The 21,512-nt window shown below is 42.2% G+C and overlaps 1 protein-coding gene across 1 annotated transcript in view; it reads left to right on the top strand.

Annotated features, from left to right (window-relative positions):
- Positions 1–1,557: 1,557 nt before the first annotated feature.
- Positions 1,558–21,512, top strand: part of BLVRA (biliverdin reductase A) — a 93,932-nt gene continuing 73,977 nt past the window's right edge. The window contains exons 1-2 of the mRNA XM_004449080.5: positions 1,558–2,020; positions 14,343–14,375. Of these exons, the coding sequence (XP_004449137.1) occupies positions 14,364–14,375 (12 nt within the window). The 5' untranslated portion in view covers positions 1,558–2,020; positions 14,343–14,363. The remainder of the gene's footprint in view (positions 2,021–14,342; positions 14,376–21,512) is intronic.

Raw genomic sequence — 21,512 nt, 5'->3', positions numbered from 1 at the left:
ATGAAACTTCGTACACTGTGAGTGGGAATGTGAAATGGTGTGCTTTTCTATTGTGGAAAAACGATTTGGTGGTTCCTCAAAGAAATTAAACATAGAACTACCATATGATCTGGCAATCCATAGTCTACGTATACCCAAAATAATTGAAAGCAGGGATTCAGACAGATATTAGCACACTAGTGTTCATAGCAGCAGCATCCATATTAACCAAAGGTGGAAGCAACCCAAGTGTCCCTCAGCAGATGAACAGATAAGGCAAAATGTGGTACATATATAAAATGGAATGAAGTTCTGATTATGTTGTGTGAAATAAGTCAGTCACAAAGGGGCAGACATTGTATGATTCCACTTGCATGAAATAGATGTACAGACTCACGTAGACAAAAAATAGAGTACAGTTTACTAGGGGCAGGTGGAAGGGGGAATGGGAACCTAATGCAAAATGGATTTAGGGTTTCTGTTGCAGCGATGGGAAAATTCTCGTAATGGATGGAGGTGAGGGTAGTGCAACTTCACGAATGTAATTAATCTCACAGAATGGTATGCTTGAAAGTAGTTAAGATGGGAAAGTTTGTGTTGTATATGCTTCTACAGTTAAAAGAAAAAAGAAAGACAACCACAAGCGACAGTTAAATGAAATACACGATCCTGGACTGGATCTAATAAAACGGAGGGAAACATACTCAAAGGCCATAGCTGAGACATACCAAAACAACAAAAAAATTGGAATGAGGACTGTAAGCTTTATATCAATGTTAAATTCGTTGAACTTGATAACTGTAGTTAAGGTAATTACATAATAGCTTTGTTCTTAGGAGTTGTACATGGAATTATTACGTGTTCAAGGAGCACGATATAGACAACCTACTCTCAAGTGTTCGGAAGAGAAATAAATAGATGATAAATAAGTAAATAGATGATAAAATATATGTGGTAAAATGTTAAAATTGGTGGATCTGGGCATGGGGGGCGTGTATGTGTGAGTTCTCTGAATGAGCGTTGTTATTATTTTTGCTAACTGTCCTGTAAGTGAGAAACTTCAAAATAAAACTTTCTTTTCTTGGGGGAGCCATTAACCCAAAACAGACCCCGCTTGTACCACGGAAGGAAAGCGGGGAAGAATGAAGAGAACCGCGATGTCCCCCACTAAGGTCACACCGTGAGGGGATAAGGGGCCACATGCCCGGCCCCACGCACCTGCCAGCGACCTCTGCCCCCTACGATCCACTCCCTCGAGTGCCCACTTGCCATGTCCAAAGCGGGCGCAGGGTGAGGGCCCAGAACTTCCACAAGCTCCGGCTCTTGAGCCTAAAAACTTCCTGCCTCAGCCAGCTCCCACTGCCTGCCCCTACCAGAGGTCAGGGAACAGGGCACGGCCCAGGCTTCCCTCCCACTCCTCCTGTTCGCGTGTGACGGCCCTTCTAACTCCGCTCCCCATTAAGGTGCTTGACTGCAGCGGAGGGCAGAGGCACCTCCGCAGCGGGGCCCCGCGGTCCGCCCGGCACCTTACCGCGCACGCGTCCTCCATCTCGGACCCGGCGCAGGGCGCACAGCCCGCGTCGGGACAGAGGCCGAGGCGCACGCGTCCCCGATCTCGGACCCGGCGCTGGGCGCACAGCCGGCATCCGGACAGAGGCTGCGGCGCACGCGCCTCGAGACCCTCTCACCACCACGGAACCGGGCTCAGGGCGCAGGGCACCCCACTGCACTCTTCCAGGCTATATGCGACCCCCACAGCCCGCCCCACTGAGCCCGGGGCACCCCCCACTCTTACCAAGCGGGACTCGGGGCCGGGCCCCTCTCCCCCTCCAGCGCCCCCCCTCCCCGCGCGGGATCACGCAGCGGGGCTCGCAGGCAGGCGTCCCTCTCACCCCCGCCCCCGCCCCTCCTGGCTGCGCGCGCCCCCCGCCCGCGCCCAGCGGCCAATGGGAACCTCGCTCCCCGCCCCGCCTGCAGACCCGGCTGCTGCTGCAGGTCCCGGAGGCTGCGCGGAGACCTCCACCTTCGGCCGCGGCATCAGGTAAGGAGAGCGCGCAGAAGAGGGGTACGCGTGAGGCGTTTATAAAGTCCTTGCCAGAAGCTTAGACACAGACGCTAGAGAGAAGGTCCGTGCCCGCTTGGCCGGGCCCCGCACTGTGGACGCGGTGCGGGGGCTCCGGGGCCCAGGATCACGGCGTGCCCAGGACCAGACCCGGAGAGGCGCCCAGAAATACAGCAGAGGCAGACATACATTTTATAAAACTAAATCTACATGTACCATGTTTATGCTTTCGGGTTTTTAGGTAGTTAGGTGTGGTTCTTGCATGACTGGGTTGAGATTCAGCCAAGTACAGGCGGTTGGGGTGAGCGAGTGGCTGAATCGAGGCATCCTAGTCATGCAGGCTGAGAGCTCGGCCTGATGAATTCAGCACGCGCCCCGCCCTGGGACGCGGCCCGAGTTACTTAGCCGGTTTTAGCCTCTCTCTTCTTTTCGGAAAATGTAAAATGTAAAGATTACTTAAGTTACTGTTCTTGTGAAATGCGCACTTTCTATAAAGTGCTCAAAACACGGGGCTAATAGTTTATTTATATTCTACTTAAATAATAAAAAAGGATTTAAGGCATCCTATTGTATATACGATTTTGAGTCCTGATTTTTTTTCATTTAACATTATGTAAGAGGGTTTTGTTTTGTTTTTTAATCAGAGACTAGCTGTGTGATCTTGTGTTATGTATCCAATTCGTGCCTCTGTTTCCTCATCTGTAAAATGGGCTTAATAATAATGCATACCTGATAGGATGATTTTGAAGATTAAATGAATTAGGAAACATAGCTTAAAACAAGGCTTTCAGCATGATTAGGATTGAATAAATGTTAGCTATCATTCTCATCATTTACAAACCATTTTGGGCTGAAAGGTTTTTTCCAAAATTAATGTAATGCCCATAATATTAATTCCAGGAAGCAAAGTTACAGAGATAAAGGCTATTGATATATAGTGTAAATATTTTCCCAAAAGTTTGCCTTGATAAATATGCAGACCCTTACTTTCCTTACATAATACATTTCAGAAAAACAAGAACCAAAATCAAAACGTAGACCTAAGTGTCTTAAGGGAAGTTTGGTAGTCAGAGACCTAAAAAAAATGACAGACTCTCTAACAGCACTTTAACTTTTAAGACTTATCTTAAATATTTTCCCAGTATTTAATGCATTTTAAAAAAATTTTATACTCTTGTCCATCCATTAGTATCTGGTCACAGCCAAAGATTTGCCCGTTTGGGCACATCTATTAATTTCATTTTTGTTCTAATTGCGTTTAGTTTTTAAGATCGTACACTTTCATCTCTGTCATTTTTATAAAGAAAGTGTAAAGTACAGTAAACTAATCAAATTGTGCAAGCTAATGTTTAGAGGCAGCCCTGCTCCAGAACTGGTGGCTGTCAAAGGCCCCACCATGCCAGTGGTCCGTGTTGTACCACACTGCAGTCAAGACTGGACACAATTTTTAAAAATCTTTGCCAAACTGATATTGCAATAACTTCTGTTATTGAGAGGCCTTTTTCCCCCTTTACTTTGCCTTCCTCCCACCCTGCCCGCCCTCCCTCCCTCCTTTTTTAAAACTTGAAATACTTTCAAACTTACAGAAGTTACAAATATATTACAAACCCCATACAGAGAACTCCCAACATACCCATACTCCCCACATCCACCAGCTGTAATGTCTTGCCACATTTGCCATATCATGCTATCTATCCATCTATTTATCAGTCTAGCTGTGGATCTAAAGATCCATTTATCTTTCTTATCTGACAGTCTTTCTTAAGATTGTATACTCAATGAACTGTAAAGCAGTAGAAATTTAACATTAATTGATATCTTTGTACGAAGGTGGAATACTGGTCATCTGAAGGATAGCATGGAGATATTCTAATTATGTGCATCTACATTTGTTTTGCCTGGAAATGGAAGAGACAGACTCAAGAAAAAAAATTGTAGTGTATTCCCATTAATTTTTGAGAGCAAGACTATTTCAAAAGAGCGCAGAAGATAGTTTAGAGGAAAATTTAAAAAGTGGAGGCTTGGGTGCGGCTATAGTGAACACAGTGTACAACATCTCTGTGTTCCTGTTCTATATAGATAACTTGGAGTTTTAGCTCCTTTTTTTAGGGCGGGGGGAATAGAGGGTAGTTTTCAAATGTTGTTACTTTTAATAAAACATTTAATTAGCTTTAGAATATAAGTATGAATAACATTGGTCATGAATTTATTGCTGTATATGAAGCTTAAGAATAAGTTTTACTTGTTTGTAAAACAGATTGGAATCTTTGCATCTTACTTTGTTTTCTGAAAAAAAGATAATGTGGCATTCAGCAGTAAAATGGTATAAGAAATAGAAAAAATATTTAAAAGATGCTCAAGTGTTGGTTTCCCTTATCTCTTTTATTCTTTTGTAAAATTAAATGATACATAAGTTTGCTTAGTTTATTTAAAAATGTAGAAATGAATCTGAATAAATTAGACTATAAAAAATAAATTAGAAGACCAGTCAATTTTTGTTTGCCTTAACTCCCCTTTCTTTCTCAGTTTACAACGTACTCACATTATTACCATTCAAGCCTGGCCTAGGGCAAAAAGTCTGGTTCTGTAATTCACAGAAATATTTTCTCTCTTTGGTGGACTTCCAGGGGGAGCATTGAGCACTAAGTGTGTGCCAGATGCCTTACAGTCTCCACCTCACTTTGCAGGGTCCCACACTGGCCCTCTCAGTCTCTGAATACAAAACATGTCTACCAGAGGTCCTGGCACATAGTAGGTGCTCAATAAATATTTTCTAAATAAAGGAATGCAAGCTTAATTGCCTTAATCCCAATTTAGGCAATTGAGTTAGGTTGCAGAGGCTTGGAGAGGCCAGACTATGCATCTAGAAAGTCCCAAAGGAAGGGTTTGAACACAGGTGTATAAGTCTTGGGAACCCATGCTTTGCCCCTCAACAATGTAGTTGTTTGTGTCGTGCTTTCCTTCTTGTATACCATCTTTTAACTTGGCCAGGACACTGCAATCTCATCTCTAGTCTATGAGTGCTTCTCAGACATCAAACATAGGATCTTCTCAGGTGAGATCAGGTAAACTGTGATCAGTGCTGCTGTAACTGGTTTATCAGATTTTGTAATCCTGAGACACAAAGATAAAAGATCTGGGAACTCCTGAAAGCACAGTCTCAGGGAGAAATTGTCTCTGGGCTAGCCTAATCACTTCCCCAGCTTACTCTCAACATCATTTTAAGATGATGGTGGACCACAGATGTTCTCTTTCCTAAGAAATAGTGTACCTGCACATTTTCATTCCTCAATTCTTCCTGTTATTTCCCAGACTCTAATTATATGATCATGTACATCAGCAATGACAAGTTGGATTATCTATTCTTGCCATAACAGTTTATTTAAAACTTTGGAAACAAGCTGGACTTTAGCCATGTACTTTTAAATTTGAAAAACAAAAGATATTTTATTAATCTGCAGAGAAATGTCCCTTCAAATTAAGTTTTAATCAGATGACACTATCAGCATGGAAGTTTTTCATTTATGAAAAAAAAATGAAGATAGTCTCTTTGAGACAGGTAAACTGCATTCCTGAAAATGTTCTTGAGTTATGAGCAAATGACCATGATCCAAGGGTTGGTAGGTCTGCCATATATTCAAAAAAACCAAAGACTGAACTCCCTGCAACAGGGTTATATATATATATAGTAATATTTCTAAAGTACTGATACCCTGAATTGTTCCATAAAGGAACTAAGGTAGCCTACCAAAAAAATCACATAGAATAGTAACAAGTAAATATAAAATAAATATCACTGGAAATGGGAAGCAGAGAAAAGGACAGGAAATAGTCCAGGGGATAAAAGAATAAAGTACACAATTCTGTCCAACAGAATGTTCTGTAATGATGGAAATGTTCCATAGCTCTCCTCTCCAGTATGGTAGCCACTAGCCACTTGTAGCTATTGAATACTTGGAAGTGTGGCTAGTACAACTGAGGAATTAGATTTCAAAAATTTTCATTTTAATTAATTTAAATTTAAATAACTCATGTATCTGTTTAGTTACTACCTTATAGGGCATTGTGGGTCTGTATTATTTTTTATAGTTGAGTCTCACATTTTTCTCTGGAAAGTAAAAGCTTGATCAGTTACTAATGCCAGTCATTCTTAAGTAAAATATAGTGACTTCATTCATTCACTCCCTCAAATATTAATGACCTTGAAGGAGGCAGACCTTGTCTGATACTCAGCTATAAAGACAGTTTTCAGTGGGCTTCATTATTAGAGGACCCTGATATATGTTCATGTGAAAACCTCTTTAATTGAGGAATTGGACGTTTGGGAATTTGGGGCTGGGAGAGATGGAGACAGTGAATAATGGTATTGCCTTTGTTTACCAGAGAGTGATGATGCATATCATGCAATAGGTTGACTTAACAACGCTAATTTATTGGTCATGGTTTAAGAGGCTAGAAGGCTTGGAGGGTGGGGTTGGTAACACAATTCACATAGTATGACAGTTTGAGATTAGTTTTGTGAATCCCCAAAAGAGAAAGATTATGTTGTAAATGAATCTATTCCTCTGGGTGTGATACCCTTTGATTGTATTAGATTCAGTTGAGATGTCTTTGATTAAATTACCTGTTAAGGTAATTTGATCAACCATATCAAATTTGATTCAACCATGTCAGTAGGGCATGACTCAGGTTGAGTCCCCTCCCCCTTGGTGGGCTGATAGAAATGGCACTCACTCAAGAAGACAGATGGGGGGAGAGAGAGAGAGCGAGAGCACTGTCATTTTTTATCTTGGTGCCCTGGGAAGATAGAGGAGCCGTTTGCCTGATGGTTTGCAGCTGATCTTCTGGGGAAACATGGAGACTGATATAGGAAGCTCTGAGAGATAAGCCCTATGCTAGCCTACAGCTGAGACCAGGAAGAAGCTGGGCCCGCGAAGCCTCAAGAGTAGTAGGAAGCCCAAAGGGGAAGGCTGAATCCTTGCAGAGATAGTGATCCTCTTGTTTCAACACATGGCACCTGACTTTGGGGAGAAAGCAACCTTGAGTTGAACTCTTTAGGCTTTATAACTTTAAGCTTTTACCCCAAACAAATACCCTTAATGGAAGTCAACACATTTCTTGTACTTTGCATCAGCACCCCTTTGGCAGACTAGTAAACACGGTGATGTCCTCTCCTTTCTCTTCTGGGTTCCCATGATTTCTGGCTTCCAGCTCCTCTCTGTGGCTTTCTCTTTAAGTATGTCTGAATGTCTTCTGCTTCATTTACAATTTTTAGGAGTTTTGAATAAAACTTTAAAGAAAATACATAAAAAAAAAACTAAACCAAGTTCTCCCACTCAGGCATAATTGCTTTTAGTATGTATATATAATCCATAATATTTTGGGGGATGATATCCCACTTATCTTGCTTTGGGGTATGTATTAGTCAGTGAAAGGGGTGCTGATGCAAAATACCAGAAATCAGTTAGTTTTTATAAAGGGTATTTATTTGGGGTAGGAGCTTACACATACCAGGCTGTAAAGCATAAATTACTTCCCTCACCAAAGTCTTTTTCCACGTGTTGGAGCAACATGGCTGCCAATGTCTGCAAGGCAGACTTCCTGTGTTCCTCTGGACTCAGCTCATCTGTTTTCTCCACAAGGTCAGCTGTAGACTATCAGGTGAACGGCTCTGTCTCTCTCCCTGGGACTCCAGCTTAAGACTTCAGCATCAAACTCCAACATCAAGATTCCAACATCAAAATCCTTCCAACTCTGCCCTTTGCCATGCCTTTTATCCGTGAGTCACCACCCACCAAGGGGCAGGGACTCACTGCCTTACTGGCACAAGAGGGTTACATAATTACTTAATCAAGTAAATCTATGACTTCAATATAATCTAATATGCCCAGAGGAAAAGATCAGTGTACAAACATAATCTAGTATTTCTTTTTTGGAATTCATCAATGATATCAAACCTGCTGCAGGGTATTTTTAGTGCTGCTTCCATCTGAAGGAACATCTTTCTGTAAGTTGTTTTGCCTTTTTTAGACTGGCAGAGGTCAGTGGGATGGCAAACACACCACCACTTGTAAATGGCTAAAGACCTGGGCTTTTCACATCCATGAAGTAGGAATTTGGGCTCTGCACCAGTTGCTTGTTCTTATGTTTGCAGTTTTCTCTTCTGGAGATGGATGAAGGAGATCCTTTGCAAGAGGCATGTTCATATGGGGCAGTTATCACTGCCGAAAAGGCACTTTTAGTACTTTTTCCCATGTAGCCATTACATTTTCTTTGGTGGGCCCTAAAGTACCCAGCTTCCTCTAGTGAGAGGGAAATTTTCTCTGGGTAGGGGGAGTCACATTTACTTCTTCCCTCAGACGTCTCAGGCTAGCAGCTGGCCCCACCCGAGAAAGTCACCCTTTCCCTAACCTCTCCCCATCCTGCCAGTGGCCTGACTTTGGGGTGATTGTTATAGGCATCTGAGAGAGCCTTTCAGAGAGGAAGAAAGAAGGGGAATCTAACAACTGTGGTTTACTTTTGCATGATGAGAAATCTAGGCTTTCTCAACCTTGGCACTCTAGACATTTGGGGCTGGATACTTTTTTGGGGTGGGACGCTGTCCTGTGCTTTATAGGATGTTTAGGAGTATCCTTGGCCCAGTAGCATGGCCTCTGTCCCCAGTCACAACAATCAGAAATGTCAGGTTAGAAGCACTGGATTTATGGAAATCACTGAACTATTGCTGCCTTGCTCTAACGAGTTAGCATTCTAATTTGTATGTGAGAAAGAAATGAAGTAGAAAGAAAGGCATAATGCATACTATGGAAGGTAATTGTTTAGTCCTGGTTGTACCGCTAATTTACTTTGAGATTTTGGCAGGCAGGGCCATCAGTGAGGATGCCGACAGAAAGTCGCACAGAAATGAAAGGAATTTTTGAGGGGTGGTTTGTTGGTCGGGCTGCTATGGCAAGTAACATAAAATTGGTGTGATTAAACAATGGGGATTTATTGTCCCCATGGATTAGGAGGCCAGAATTCCAAAAATCAGAGTCTCCACAGGCCAAGCTTTCACCCTGAAATCTGTAGTGTTCTCGTGCTGGGTTCCTGCAGTCCTTGGGGTTCCTTGGCTTGTATCTCTGCTTCCCTCAAGTGGCTTCTTCTCTGGCTTCTACTTCTGCTCAGTCATCTGTGTCTCTGTCTAGATTTCCTTATAAGGACTTTAGCGATATGAATCAATTTAGCCACATCTACATAGAATATTCAAAGATCCTAACTAACAATAGCATCTTCAGAGGTCGAATTTACAAACACTTGCAGATTAATACTTGAGCATGTCTTTTGTGGGAGACATGATTCATTTCCCAACAAGGGGACTGTATGTTAATGAGAAACTTCCAAGCTGATACACACAAGACTGGACAAGATTTTGGAACCAATAAGTAAAGATGACGGGAGACCCAGGGACGAGCTGCAGTGGAGAGCCATTGCCACCCTTGGTCCAAAGGCCCGTGAGAGGGAACTGTTGGCATCAGAGCTCAGGGAGAGCTGCAGCTCCTGACAAGGGGTCGCCCACTGGAGGCTGCTGTGGCATTGCAGAATCCCGCCCCTGCCAAAACGGCTGCCTGGGCAGGATGGGCAGGTGAAAAATAAAATATCTGGACAGGTTTCTTTCCCATCTTCTGCCCAGTGATCTTCTCCGTTGACCTATGTGGATGTTGGAGGGTGGAGGGGCCCAGGTGATACACTGTACAGAGAAGGCTCCGCCAGCCTCCTCAGGGCAGGGAAGGGAGCAGAATGAATGGAATGGGGTTGTTGAGGAAATGTTAGGGGAATGTTGGAGGGTGACCACCTTCAGTCAGTGATCTCTGTAGAATGAGGATTTGGGGCCCTTATTCCTTAAAGGATAAAAAGAGCTTGATTTAAAAAATTATTTTTGAAAAAATGAAAGCGCATGCAATTCTAGGCCAATGATGCTTTGCTCTCCAGCTCTGTTTCATGCAGGATTATCAACTTGCTGTATTTTTAGGTACTGCAGGATTAAGTTTTCTTAATCCTCCATTTCCCAACTCACTTGAGCTGGTCTACTAATACAATTATTTGCTGGTTCCTCAGTATATAATTGTACATTTTATATATGCCTTGTTCCTATACAAAATGATTTTTCTTGTAGCTTAATTTTTCTGCCACGAAAACCATATCATGAAACCTCAGTGTTTGAAAGGGCCTTAAAGATCCAGCTTCTCACCTGATAGGAGAATTTGTAGCTCTTTAAAAAAAAGAAAGTCCAGAAAAACAAAACAGGCATGAAACAGTGGGGAAAAAAACCCACATAGTATGTTCAGTCTGGAGAATGGAATGGTGTATGTAATTAAAATTATGTAAGTTAATATTACATAAATATTATACAAGCAACACATTGTGAAATCTTGCATGTCAAAATCTTGAGTAAGCAGGTGAGGAAAGAAGAAAATGTTCTCCATGGAGAATGTTAAGAGTATAATTAGTGAGCTTTTAACCTGTCAAAAAAACAAAAGTTAGACCTATGAACTCTTTTGTTTCCTCAGCTCCCCACTCCTCAGCTGTGCAGTGAGTACAGCTGTTACAGCATTTCATGGTTTCCTGTTGCCCTTAGCCAGGATGTATGAATCTTTCATTAGCGGGGACCAGGGTTTTGCCCCAGACCTGCTAGGGGTAAATGCCTAAAAACATTTACGTAGCACCCAGAAAGAATATCCTGCTCCTAACCCAGTTGTGAAGTTGGGACATTGCACATTGTTCTACCAATAATTGAGTTAATAAGCTGCTCTTTTAAAACATTATTATTCTCTTCAAGATTTACATACACTGGTCCATGATCTCTTTTTTTTTTTTTTAATTATTTATTTATTTTTAAAAATTACATTCAAAAAATATGAAGTCCCATTCAACCCCATCGCCCCCCCCCCCCCACAGCAACACTCTCTCCCATCATCGTGACACATCCATTGCACCTGGTAAGTACATCTCTGAGTATCACTGCACCCCTAGTCAATGGTCCACATCATAGCCCACACTCTCCCACGTTCCATCCAGTGGGCTCTGGGGGGATCTACAATGTCCCGTAATTGTCCATGAAGCACCACCCAGGACATCTCCTCGTCCCGAAAACGCCTCCACATCTCATCTCTTCCTCCCATTCCCCAAACCCAGCAGCCACCATGGCTACCCTTCCCACACCCATTCCACGTTTTCTCTGTGGACATTGGATTGGTTGTGTCCATTGCACATCTATGTCAAGTGGGGGCTTAGATTCCACCATGATATCTTAAAGTAACTTGATTTGCATTATCTCAATTCTCTCCTTTAAAGTTAGGTTTTGAAATGGCCATGAGGATGAAGAAGAAGAGGGACCAGGAGCAGGTGGGAGGGGCTAGAGGGCAGTGACCTGCAGGGTAGGGACTAGTACAATATTTGGGGTAGTGCTAAGGAGAAACCTTCCCTGCTTAGCAGTTTTGTGCCTGGAGCCTGGATGACAGCAGCTACACTGGCTCTGAAAACCTGAGACCTGTCCTACTTTATTTGTCTGTCCACCCCCAAGAGAAGCAGAAGAGAAGCTGATGACCTTCATTTAACCAAGCCAAACACCAAGAAACCTATGTTAAGAGGGTACAAAAAACTAGATGACATAACCTGTCATCACTGAAAAAAAGAGCTTGGGGTCATCTCATTGCATCTCAGTATATCCACTTATGTCCCCTTTGAAGGCATTGAACCCTAAGATGCAAAGAGACCACCTGCCCTAGCCCATGGTGGGTGGGCTAATGTAGGTGCCCTGGCCGGTCTGGAATTCTGGTCTCTTATGTTTCAGGCAGGCCTTTTATCCCCCAAGCTTGTCTGCGTGCAGACTCTTGAGCACATTGCATTTGGGGTCAAAGGACGAAAAGGCTCAAACTCCAGCACAGTTTAGCAGGCCTACTGAGGTGAATATGGGGGGAGGAGGAGCCTGCTTTCAAGTGCTTTAAGCAAGATACGTATGTCGATTTTGACATTTGTTCCCATTTAACTTTCAGGTGAACCAAGCCAGCCTGAGCTGTTGTCTGTCATGATACAGTAATTCAGGAACTGACTCAAGGCTCTCTTTTTTTTTTAAGTGTTTGGTTTTGAATAAGCATATCATATTTCTCAATGGGAAGGCTTATTAATTCACCATAATTCAATTCATAAATTTGATGTAATTGTAGTCAGAGTCCAAGTAGAATTTTTTAAACCTGACAAAGATACTCTAAATTTAATCTGGAGGCCTCAGCAAGAAAGACTAGAGAGCACTGAAAAAGATTAATGAGAAAACTTGAACTACCAGCTATCAAAATACATTTAAGTGCCACTGTAATGTAAAAACTATGTTATTAGCGTGGGAGTAAAAGAGAAAGTGAAAAAAAAAAAACAAATACATAAGAATTTAATATAGGTATGGAATCATTGGAGAAAATGTGAACTATTTAATAAATGTTGCCAAGTTAACTCATTAATTATTTGAGGAAAAGTAAAATTAGGTTCTTATCTCTTGCCATTTACCAAAATACAATTTAGATAGATGAAAATTTTTTAATGTTTAAAAAAAGACAAGTTAAACAGTACAATGACAATCAAAATGTGTCTAAAAGTCTTTTGGGAAAAACTTTCTGACCATAATACTAAAAGTGAGAAAATGTATTGCCTTTTAGTGTTTGAGCATTTAAAAATTAAACTCTCCAAAAATCTCACCTGGGTGAGCGTAAGACAGCTCCTGTACAGGTTTCTGGTGCAATCCAGGCTTTGACTTTAGAACCAGAAAGCCTTGAAATTACGGGCCGTGCTGCCACCACTTGGCAGTGAGACCCTAGCCTGGCTGTTCTGCATGTACTTGATATAAAATGAAATTACTAACATTCTTTTGCAAATGTTGTGAGATTTAAGGGTAATGTTATAAAGTACCTGACACAAGTAAGCTCATCTTTGTGAACATCTTCATATTTGTGCATTTTGTTATCTGACTTCCCCACTCACATGTAAGCTCCAAGGCGGACTTACACTAAAATTATTTATATAAATAAAGCACAGTCCAGTGTTGGGAGAGATGGGTCTCATCTACTCCAGGCTCCTCGATGGCAATCAGGTGGTAGTCTGTGGTTTCCAGACAGTTGGCGGACACTTGTCCTTAGTTCTGCCCCACTGTCCTGCCCGCCACTCTGGCTTACTACTTAAGGTTTTAGTTCCCCTTCTGAAATACCTAATGCATAAAAATCCATTACACCCATATTGATCTCCAGGAACCTAAGAAGAAAGATTGCTTATTCCATCACACTCTACTTTTTAGGGCTTGTCTTATAGAAAGTTCCCTTTTTCAGGTTTGTTAGGAAACATAATAATTCTCCAGTTTGTGAAAAGGAAAGATAGCATGTGTCATGACTGGGTGGGGTCACAAGACCCACCCTCAAAGGAGGAAGGAGAAATGGGGAGAGGGAAGGAAGGGAATTCCTGAAAACCCATTAGTGCATAGCTCAGGAGATTATCAGTGTTTTTAGGGTCAGAGTCTAGATTTTAAAAAAATAGAATTATTATTATTCATGGCTATCCTCCTTATTGTTCAATCTTTCCTGTATTTTGAAAGAGAATAAGATCCAATGCAGGCCTGGGTCCCAGAATGGGACTACGCAGACTAGGGTTCAGAGGCCATCCTACACAGACTAGGGTTCAGAGGCAGTGGAGGCATCTGCCCAGGTGGAAGGGCTGGAGAGGCATCCGTATTCCCCCCTGCATCTCCTCTGTTTACTCACCTCACCTGCCCTGGTCTTATTAATAGTTACAATAAACTGGCAATTCTAGCAGCCCTGAGAAACAAATGATAAACTCTTCTTTGAATGTAATAAATTGGAAGCCCTCTACAAACTCAGGAGAGAAAAAGAGAGGTGTATATTTCCTCCTTCCTTGTGCCCACAACAGAAAGACACAGAGCTGTCCTTTCCAAGCAGCAGTTTAGGAGCATGTATCAATCTTTTAAGTACACAGAAGCATCCTGTTTACAGCTGCCTTGGCCATTGGGGGTGGGAAGTGCCCTCCTAAAAGAAACATTGCAGTGTGAAATCCCAGGAAAGTCAGCCACCACCAGACCCCAGCTGGATTCAGGCGCTGGCTGGATGTCCTTGCTGGGGGACACACAGTGGTGAAGGCATTTGGGAAAGACGGGGGGTGGTTGGGACAGGAGGCATTGAGGGCAAAGGGGACAAGCTAAGGGGTAGGTGTCTGCATGGAGTTGGGGCTGTGCCACCAGGGTCCTAAACAACTGTATTTTTCTTCACAGGACACTGAGGAAGAGAGCGGGATGAATGCGGAGGTGAGTTCTTTATGGGGTCAGTTTAAGGAAAACATTCCTCACGGAGCCACTTGTCACCCTTTCACAAGGCATCCCCTTTCCCTAGGAGCTTTCAGAAACATCTGCACAAACTTAAGTTTCCCTCCCACCAGTGAATGCTTGCAAGTCTTTTGGAGATAAGGGAAGAGTGAGGCCCTTCCAAGTTATAGATAGGACCACCAGCTTCAGGCAGTTAGATTAGCCCTTACCACTGCAGCTAATCCTGAGCCAGCACTGGGGGGGGGGGGGTTGTGGAGGGAGGAGGTAGGCAGGAGGGGTGCGGGGTTGGGAACTGCTTCCTGTTAACAACTCTGGCTAAGGTGACCTTTTTTTGCGTTGTCTCTATAGCAAACTCACTCTTTCAGTGTCACCGTAACTGTTCTTGGATTACAGTGAGGCATCTGCTTCTCCACATGGGGCCTCCTAAGGGAGTGTGCGACTTAGCCATCCCTTTGTCTGATCTGGAGGCCTGGAGTTCTCCTGTTCCCACACCCCAGCAGCCAGTCCTCATATGCTCTAAATCTTGTTGTTTCATTGGTATAGTCAGTCACCAAACATTTATATATCAACCCACAGACTTTAGAGGTGGCTTTATGGTTAGGATGGTGAAAAATAGAGATACAGTACTTACACTCTTGGAACTTATTGAAAAGTGAGATGCCACCTCCGTAATATCTTTCGACTCTTTACCTTACCTTCTGCCCCTCATCATTTCCTTGCTGCCTTACCAAATATTAACTTGCTCTGCCTTTTTTTTTTAAAGGTTTATTTTATTTCTTTCTCGCCCCCCCCTCCCGTTGTCTGCTCTCTGTGTCCATTCGCTGTGTGTTCTTCTGTGACCGCTTTTGTCCTTATTGGTGGCACCAAGAATCTGTTTCTTTTTGTTGCATCAGCTTCTTCTGTCAGCTCTCCGTGTGTGCAGCACCATTCCTGGGCAGGCTGCACCTTCTTTCACCCTGGGCGGCTCTCCTTACAGGGCTCATTCCTTGTGCGTGGGGCTCCCCTACGCGGGGGACACCCCTGCGTGGCAGGGCACTCCTTGCGCACATCAGCACTGCGCATGGGCCACCTCCACACCGGTCAAGGAGGCCCGGGGTTTGAACCGCAGACCTCCCATGTGGTAGGCGGACGCCCTATCCTTTGGGCCAAGTCTGCTTCCCTTGCTCTGCCTTTAGTCTTACTCTCCTTTAGATCATTCTCTTTTTTAAGAGGGAGCCTTGGCTGAGTGATGCCTCAGGCACAGAGGGTTGAGTTAATTGCACCTGCCAGCCTTATTTCATGGCATGTCTTTGTTAATCTGTACAGTTTTTCTTAAGTTTAGTTTTCATTCCTTTTCATCTGTCTGTATTTTCAGCCTCCAAAGGTAGCCATTCTAATGTACTAAATATTTATCTTTTTAAATGTGCTCATGAAAATACATTATTGTTTTTATGCATGTGTTTTTTCATTTTATTTATTTGCTTTTAAAACTTTATTTTTAAAGAAACTTTAGAGTCCATAAATAATACATTGAAAATATAGGGGATTCCCAGATACCCCACTCCCTCCTCCTCCCACATTTTTCCCCATTAACAGTGTTTCATTAGTGTGGTACATTTCTTGCAATTGATGAACACATGTTGAACCATTGCTACTAACCATGGCCAGTAGTTTACATTATGGTTTATACTTTGCACCACACGGTTTTATAGGTTTTGACAAAATGTATAATGGCCTGTATCTGTCATTGAAATTTCATGCATGAAAATTCCAGTGTCCCAAACATGCCTCATGTTATACCTGTTCTTCCCCCTCCCTCGTCTCAGAACCTCTGGCGACCACTTGGCTTTATATCAATGTTATAAGATCTTCCATTACTATAAGAATAAGTCCATTTGAGTCCATAGTTGCCTTCCCCCCTTATGTTTTGTTCATTCCTCAATATTGAGGATTTTAGGATGGTGATGCCTACTCTGTTTCTGGTTGAGAGGCGGCTTAGATCACATGGGGCAGATGGACAGAACTGTCTTTTTTGCAGTTGTTAGATACTCTGTTTTCTGGGATGGGTGTTTTCTATCATCATTTTGTTAGTTGTCCTAGGTGTCCAGTCTGAAGAACTGGAGAGGAGGTGTTGCAACACTGCTGAGATTCAGGGCTCAACTGGCATATGAACACTTATACTTATATGTAACAAGTATAGTGCTAATTATAGGATCAAATAAAAGGGCAGAAGAGCCATGTATCGGGAAATTATAGATGTCTAACTTTGTTACCTTGGGGAATATATTCCAAGGTAAGGTCCATTGGCAGGGTACTGAATTCCTGTACATATACAAACAAGTATATTTTCCTCCAGTTCCCCTCCCAAACACCCCCCCACCCCCTTTTTAACACACACTGTAGGACACAGCCCACACTGTTCTGACTTGGCCTTTTTCATTTAATATGATATCTTGGAAAGCAATTATTAATATATAAAAAGCTTCCTTGTTATTTTTTATAGCTCTTTAATATTGCACTTTATAGCTATGACAAGTATTAATTTCTTAGGGCTTCTATAAGAAACTTAAAACAACAGAAGTTTATTGTCCTGGAATTCTGGAGATGAGAAGTCTACACTTTAGGTGTTGGCCAGTTGAGGCTCCCTCTGAAGTCTGTAGGGAAGAATCTGTCCCATACCTTTCTGCTGTCTTCTGGTAAGGTTACTGGCAATCCTTGGTTTCCTTGACTTATTACATAATAGTGTGCCTCCGTCATCACATGGCCATCCTCTCTGTCTTTCTCTCTCTTCTCTTCTTAGAAGGACCAAAGCTATACTGGATTAAGGGTCTACTGCACTCTAGTATGACTTCATCTTAACTGATGCCTTCTGCAGTAACCATATTTCCAATCTGAAGTATTGGGGATTAATACTTCAGCTTATTGTATTGGCGACAACAGTTCAACCCATAGCAGACCACAATTTACATTTACAGACATTTAAATGGTTTCCAGTCTTTTCGTTTTACAAGCAAGTTGGCAATAAACCTAAGTCATTTCCCCTTGCATTAGCTTAATAGGATATAGTCTTAGAAATTACTATACTGGGGCAAAGTGCATTTGCATTCTAAATTGTGATAAATTTTTCCACAATTTAAATATCACTCTCCAGAAAAGTTGTACCAATCTCTCACTCCAGCAATGTGTGAACATACCTGTTTTCTCACACCCTCACCAAGCAGTGAGTTGTCAAACTCTGATTCATGCATGGGGATGGATGCAAAACACAACCTGTAGTTCCGGACTCTAATGTGAATCTCTCTTTCCCTTCCCACAGTGGTGGTCCAGGACCTGCCCTCATGTTTCAAAGCTCAGAGTTTTTAAGGTGGTTATACACTTTCTTATGCCCTCCTTCTTCATCTCAAAAAACTTTGTTTTTCTAAGTTGGGAGAGCATGTTCTCTTAGTCCTAACTTCGTATCAACTACATGTTTTTTTTTAGTTTTTTTTTAATTTATTTTTTAATTATCTTTTTTTTTTAAAGGTACATAGATCACAAAAAATGTTACATTAAAAAATAAAACAGGTTCCCATATACCCCACACCCCACAGTCCCCCACTCGTCCCACATCAATAGCCTCTTTCATCATTGTGGCACATTCATTGCATTTGGTGAATACATTTTGGAGCACTTCTGCACCACATGGATTATAGTTTACATTGTAGTTTACACTCTCTCCCAGTCCAGTCAGTGGATTATGGCAGGATATATAATGTCCAGCATCTGTCTCTGCAGTATCATTTAGGACAACACCAAGTCCCGAAAATTCCCCACATCACATCTCTTCTTCCCTCTCCCTGCCCTCAGCAACTTCTGTCGCCACTGTCTCCATATCAGTGATACAATTTCTTCCGTTGCTAGAATCACAGTAGTTCTACAGTAGAATATTAGTAAGTCCATTCTAATCCATATTTTATTCCTCCACCATTGTGGACCCTGCAATGGTGATGTCCACTCCACATCTAAATCAAGAGGGGGCTTAGATCCCACATGACTGATGGATGTGGTTCTCCTGTTTGCAATTGTAGGCACTCTCGGTTCCCTGGTGTCGTGGTTGACCATCTTCACCTCCCTGTTAGTTGACCTGGGTAAATCTGACAAACTGGAGAGTAGCAGTTGCAACTCTGCTGGTGCTCAGGGCCCAGCTGGCCCATGGCCAGTCCAGGGATTCAAGTCTCCTGAGTATACACCAACCCTAGTGCCAACCACAGTTTCAGTGAAAATGACAAAAGAGGCATGTGTAAAAGGGTCACATCTGAGACCAGTTCCATCACACTCAGGAGTTCAAATTCCAAAGTAGGACCCACTGACAAGACACGAAACTGCAGAGCCATCTGCCATGACTCTACAACCTGTGTGTCTCCGTAGCCCTCAGGAGCACCACTACCTGGTTGTATCTACTTTGGCTGTCTCTGGGATCCTCCTGAGACTTGCATAACTGTGACCCCTCTGATGACCTCCCAACTCATTTTGAAGTCTCTTAGCCATATAAACTCATTTGTTTTTACCCTTTCCCCTTTTATTCAGGGTCTTTTTCTAGTAGTATTATGAACTGATGGTTAGTAATAATCCCTCAGCACCAGGGAGGCTCATCCCCAGGAGTTCTATCCCATGCTGAGGGGAAGGTAATGCATTTACATGCTGTGTTTGGCTTAGAGAGTGGCCACATTTGAACAACATGGAGGCTCTCAGGAGGTAACTCTTAGGCACACTGCAGCTCTAGGTCTAGTTCAAATTTCAAGCACACAGGCTTATAAGCATAGTAATCAGTATCAAGGGCTCATCATTGGACCAGGCTTCTTCACTGGTCTTTGCCCTCGGACTTGGGGATTGTTGCTGTTCCAATGGATAATGTGACAGATCTCCCCTGGCTAGGAACTCGGCACTCCCTCAGTTGTCATTTGTAACTCTAACTACTATGAAAATACCCAACAAATACCTGAACATTTTTATTTACCCTATGTACATGCCCTGGAGTACTCCCTCCCAAACATGTTTCCCCATCAATAACACCGCACACCAGGGTTCCTCCCTTGCCATAGTTAAACCCCTCTGTGATCCAAAACTTATTAAAAAATGAAGCCTAATATAGTGCCAAATTCAAATATTAGGAAAATGAAATAGTAATGATAGTTTAAAGATTAGAAATCAAATACATAATAATTTAGGAGAACTAAAATAAAGTAAAAAGTAAATTGGGGTATTAAAAAATGAAAAATATCATAGAACTTCATTTTTGATGTTTTGTCTCTCATCACTGTAATAGGTGTTTTCCTGTATGTACAGTGGCAAGGCAATTTCTTTCCTTCCTCAGTGTCTACATCCTTTTTTTTTTTTTAATTTTTAATTTTGTCTTCAAAAAAGTTTCAGATCACAATATAGTCACACATACAATTTAGGGGACTCCCATATAGTCAACATCAAACCCTTTTCCCCCTTCGCCAGCAATGATCTTTTACATTTTTGTGTTATATTTGCTGCAACTGATGTACAGATATTGAAACATAGCTCCCAAACATGGTTCCATTTTGGTTTACATTATGGTTTATATTTCAGACTGTACACTTTTCTAAAATTTTAATTACATTATGCTTTATGTTATGGTTTACATTTTAGACTAAACAGTTTTATAAATGTTCAGTGAAATTTAACATGTCCTGTATCCATCATTGCATGGTCTTGTGGAACACTTCCATTGTCCCCCAGTCACTCCTGCTTTTATCTATTCTATTCCTCTCCCCCCTCCCTTCACGGCCCACAATGACAACCAATCTTCACTACTTGAAGGACCAGATTCACAGATACTTGTAACAATGCTGAGGTCTTGACACACTTGACTGTCCTCCCCCTTGGGAGCCACCAATTCTCTCAAAACACCCTTTTCAATGTTTGAGAACATCAGGTCTCCCCAGGTTGGGGGTACACCTTCCCACTAATTATATGGGTCTCCACCCAATGAAATAACACACTATGACAAGATGAGCACTCACAAACTCTCTAGAAGCCTGCCCCTGTGCCGGATGACCCCCATTAAGCACCCAAACAGGTAACCCTTCTTTCTTATATTTTCTAGAGTTTTCTCAGCATTATAGTTTCAACCACATACCTGACAATCTCCCATGTTCATCTGCTCCCCCAACCCTCCCCCCAATTCCTTGGGCCATCTGACCCATCTTCCCAACCCTAGCCCGCCTCAAGCCTGAAAAGCCTCACCCAGTAGTATCTCTATGCCCCCTTATCCCTTTCCTGTACAAATACTTAACCTCCACTTTATCATAGATTTCACACATGTAGGCATCAGCTCAAAACCTTCCTCTTCCCCCCCAATTTCCTGTAAGTCAAGCATCCAGTCTCTAGCTCTCTGAGACATTTTGGTTTGCTTCTTTCATATCAGAGATGTCATGTAGTATTTGTCCTCCATGCTGGCTTGCTTCACTCAACATAAGGTCCTCAGGATTCATCCATTCATCCTATGTGTTAGTATTTTATTCCTTCTTATAGCTGAGTAGTATTCCATTGTACGTATATACCACATTTTGTTTATCCATTCATTTTTGAAGGGCATTTGGGTTGATTCCAACTTTGGGCAATAGTGAACAATGCTGTGAACATTGATGTACATATATTAGTTTGTGTTCTTGTTTTCATTTCTCCTGAATTTATACTCAGCAGTGGAATTTCTGGGTCATATGGCAAATCTATAGTTAGCTTTTTGAGGGACTGCCAAACTGTCCTCCAGAATGCCTGGATCCTTCTGCATTCCAACCAGCAATGAATGAGGTCTTGGCTCTTATATTTAGGTTTTTGATCCATCTGGAGTTGATATTTGTATAAGGTGTGAGATGGTAATCCTCTTTCATTCTTTTGTATATGTATATCCAGTTCTCCAAGCATTTTCTCAAATGCTGCTTCTGCATCTATAGATAATATCATGTGATTTTTTTCCCTTCGATCTGTTTATGTGGTGTATTACATTGATTGATTTTCTCTTGAACCATCCTTGCAGACCAGTGATGAAACCCACTTGATTATGGTGTATAATTCATTTAATGTGTTCTTGAATACAATTAGCAAGTATTTTTTGAGGATTTTTGCATCTAG

Source organism: Dasypus novemcinctus, chromosome 5 (assembly GCF_030445035.2).
Source record: "Dasypus novemcinctus isolate mDasNov1 chromosome 5, mDasNov1.1.hap2, whole genome shotgun sequence".
Classification (NCBI taxonomy): Eukaryota; Metazoa; Chordata; class Mammalia; order Cingulata; family Dasypodidae; genus Dasypus; species Dasypus novemcinctus.
Note: the sequence above shows the minus strand (reverse complement) of the source record. Positions and strands in the feature narration are given on the sequence as shown.